The 1,881-nt window shown below is 27.9% G+C and overlaps 1 protein-coding gene across 3 annotated transcripts in view; it reads left to right on the top strand.

Moving 5' to 3' along the window:
• The window catches only part of LOC100168934 (tripartite motif-containing protein 29), a 39,296-nt gene extending 39,168 nt beyond the window's left edge, over nt 1-128 (top strand). For all 3 annotated transcript variants that reach the window (XM_029487804.1, XM_029487803.1, XM_029487805.1), the window contains exon 10: nt 1-128. In XM_029487804.1, the coding sequence (XP_029343664.1) occupies nt 1-82 (82 nt within the window). In that variant the 3' untranslated portion in view covers nt 83-128.
• Nucleotides 129-1,881: the final 1,753 nt, after the last annotated feature.

Below are 1,881 nucleotides of genomic sequence, written 5' to 3'. Positions count from 1 at the left end.
GATCGGACTGAACTCGGATGACAACAACGGTAAGAGAAATTCTACGTTATCACTTTTGTGTCAACAAATCAATCATGGGTAGACATTTAATCTAATGTCAGGGACACCCTTTCATCTAGAAGACATTATATATCTATATAATATTATATGGATGTTTAAAAATGTCTGTACTTAAATAATTAAAATTACTAAAATACATTTTTTGCCTTGAATGTTGACCCTTCGTATATGACAGGTTGTGAAATTGGAAGCGACGTTGCCAAGTTTTTTATTATAAAAAATATAAATACAATTCGGTGCACGTTGGTTATTTCGATTTGATTGCTGATTACCTATTTAGGTTAGATTAGGTTTTATTTTATTCATTCTTCAATTTACTAAATAGATGAAGGCTAAAGTCCCTTAGCCCCCCCCCCCTGTATCCGCACCTGATGTACATATATATTATAAAGGAATTTACAATAAAGTTAAATAAAAAAAGGTGGGTAAGTGGATGTCGCTCTGCTGTACAGTAGGTTACAAGTGGGTCACTGTATAATGGATAGTATTAAATTTGAATTCAATGATATAATATCACTGTATAAGAAAAACGATTCTGAGCGGAGATGGTTTGTCAGTCTAGGTATTAGACATACCTATTATAGGTATACTTATCTATAGTATTAACAAAAAAATTGACCTATAATAGGTATCAATAATAAATTCCAAATTAATCATATCACAATATCCATTAGGTAACGCGTTATACATCAACAACAAACCGTGGAACTATCATAGATATATAATAGTATACTTTAGAAGTTTCAAGTACCCACAAGTAATATTATACAATCACAACAAAATAACTAAAATAGTTATTCCAGGTTTTAGATTCTGAGTGGAACGATGAATGTATTGATTTTACAATGATGTGTGTTTTTTTTTTTTTTTTTTTTTTGTGTCTGTCATCACGTTTTAGGACAGTATCAGTGCTTGGATTTTCTTCAACAGTACCTTTTCTGATAGGAAAGTGAATCTAGTTGGTACTTTGGGGGGTCGAAAGTAAAATTTTTCCAATAGTTTTCAAAAGCGCCGTGAAAAACAAAAGAAAAATTAAGGAAAAACGGGAATTTTTACGCAAAATCTGTTTTCGAGAAAATCGATTTTGGTTTTTGGTGTAACTTTAAAAAAAATGACCGTAGATATATGAAATTTTGACTGAATGTTTATCTTAGCATTTTCTATACACCATAACATTTTCAAAATATTTTGATTTATTTTGAGCTCTTTACGGACATTTTCATTTTCCATTTTTTTTTAGTTTTTTTTCTAAAAATATCAATAAAATTTTATTTGTTGGATAAAAAAGCTTGAAAATTTAATAGAAGGCTCCTAGTATATTGTTTCAAAGGCAGATGAAAAATATTAAAAATCGTTAGTCACAGTTTTTTTTTATAAGCATTTAAAGTTCAAAAAATGACAAAATATGGAAAAATCACGAAAATTTGCAAATTATTTCGAGTTAGAAATTCATAAAAATTTGTCTTTTTAAATCTAAGATATGAAAATGTAATACAAGATTCCTTATAAGATTATCTACCTTTATCAAACAAAAAATATCTATAAGAAAGTCAAATTAAATTTTTATGATCGTTTGAAATTCAAATTTTTACAACATTGGATATTCACTCGATTTCTCGTGTAGCGATTTCCTTATTTTGTTGTAATTCAAAAACGAATAACTGCAGATACATGAAAATTTTACTGAATGTTTATATTAGCATTTCCTATACACCATACAATTTTGAAAATATTTTGACTCTTTTTGAGCTGTTTACGGACATTTTCAGTTTTAAATTTTTTTAGTTTTTTCTTCTATAAATATCAATAAAGTTTTATCTG

The sequence above is a fragment of the Acyrthosiphon pisum genome, chromosome A1 (assembly GCF_005508785.2).
Source record: "Acyrthosiphon pisum isolate AL4f chromosome A1, pea_aphid_22Mar2018_4r6ur, whole genome shotgun sequence".
NCBI lineage: Eukaryota > Metazoa > Arthropoda > Insecta > Hemiptera > Aphididae > Acyrthosiphon > Acyrthosiphon pisum.
This window is presented reverse-complemented; position numbering and strand designations above follow the sequence as displayed.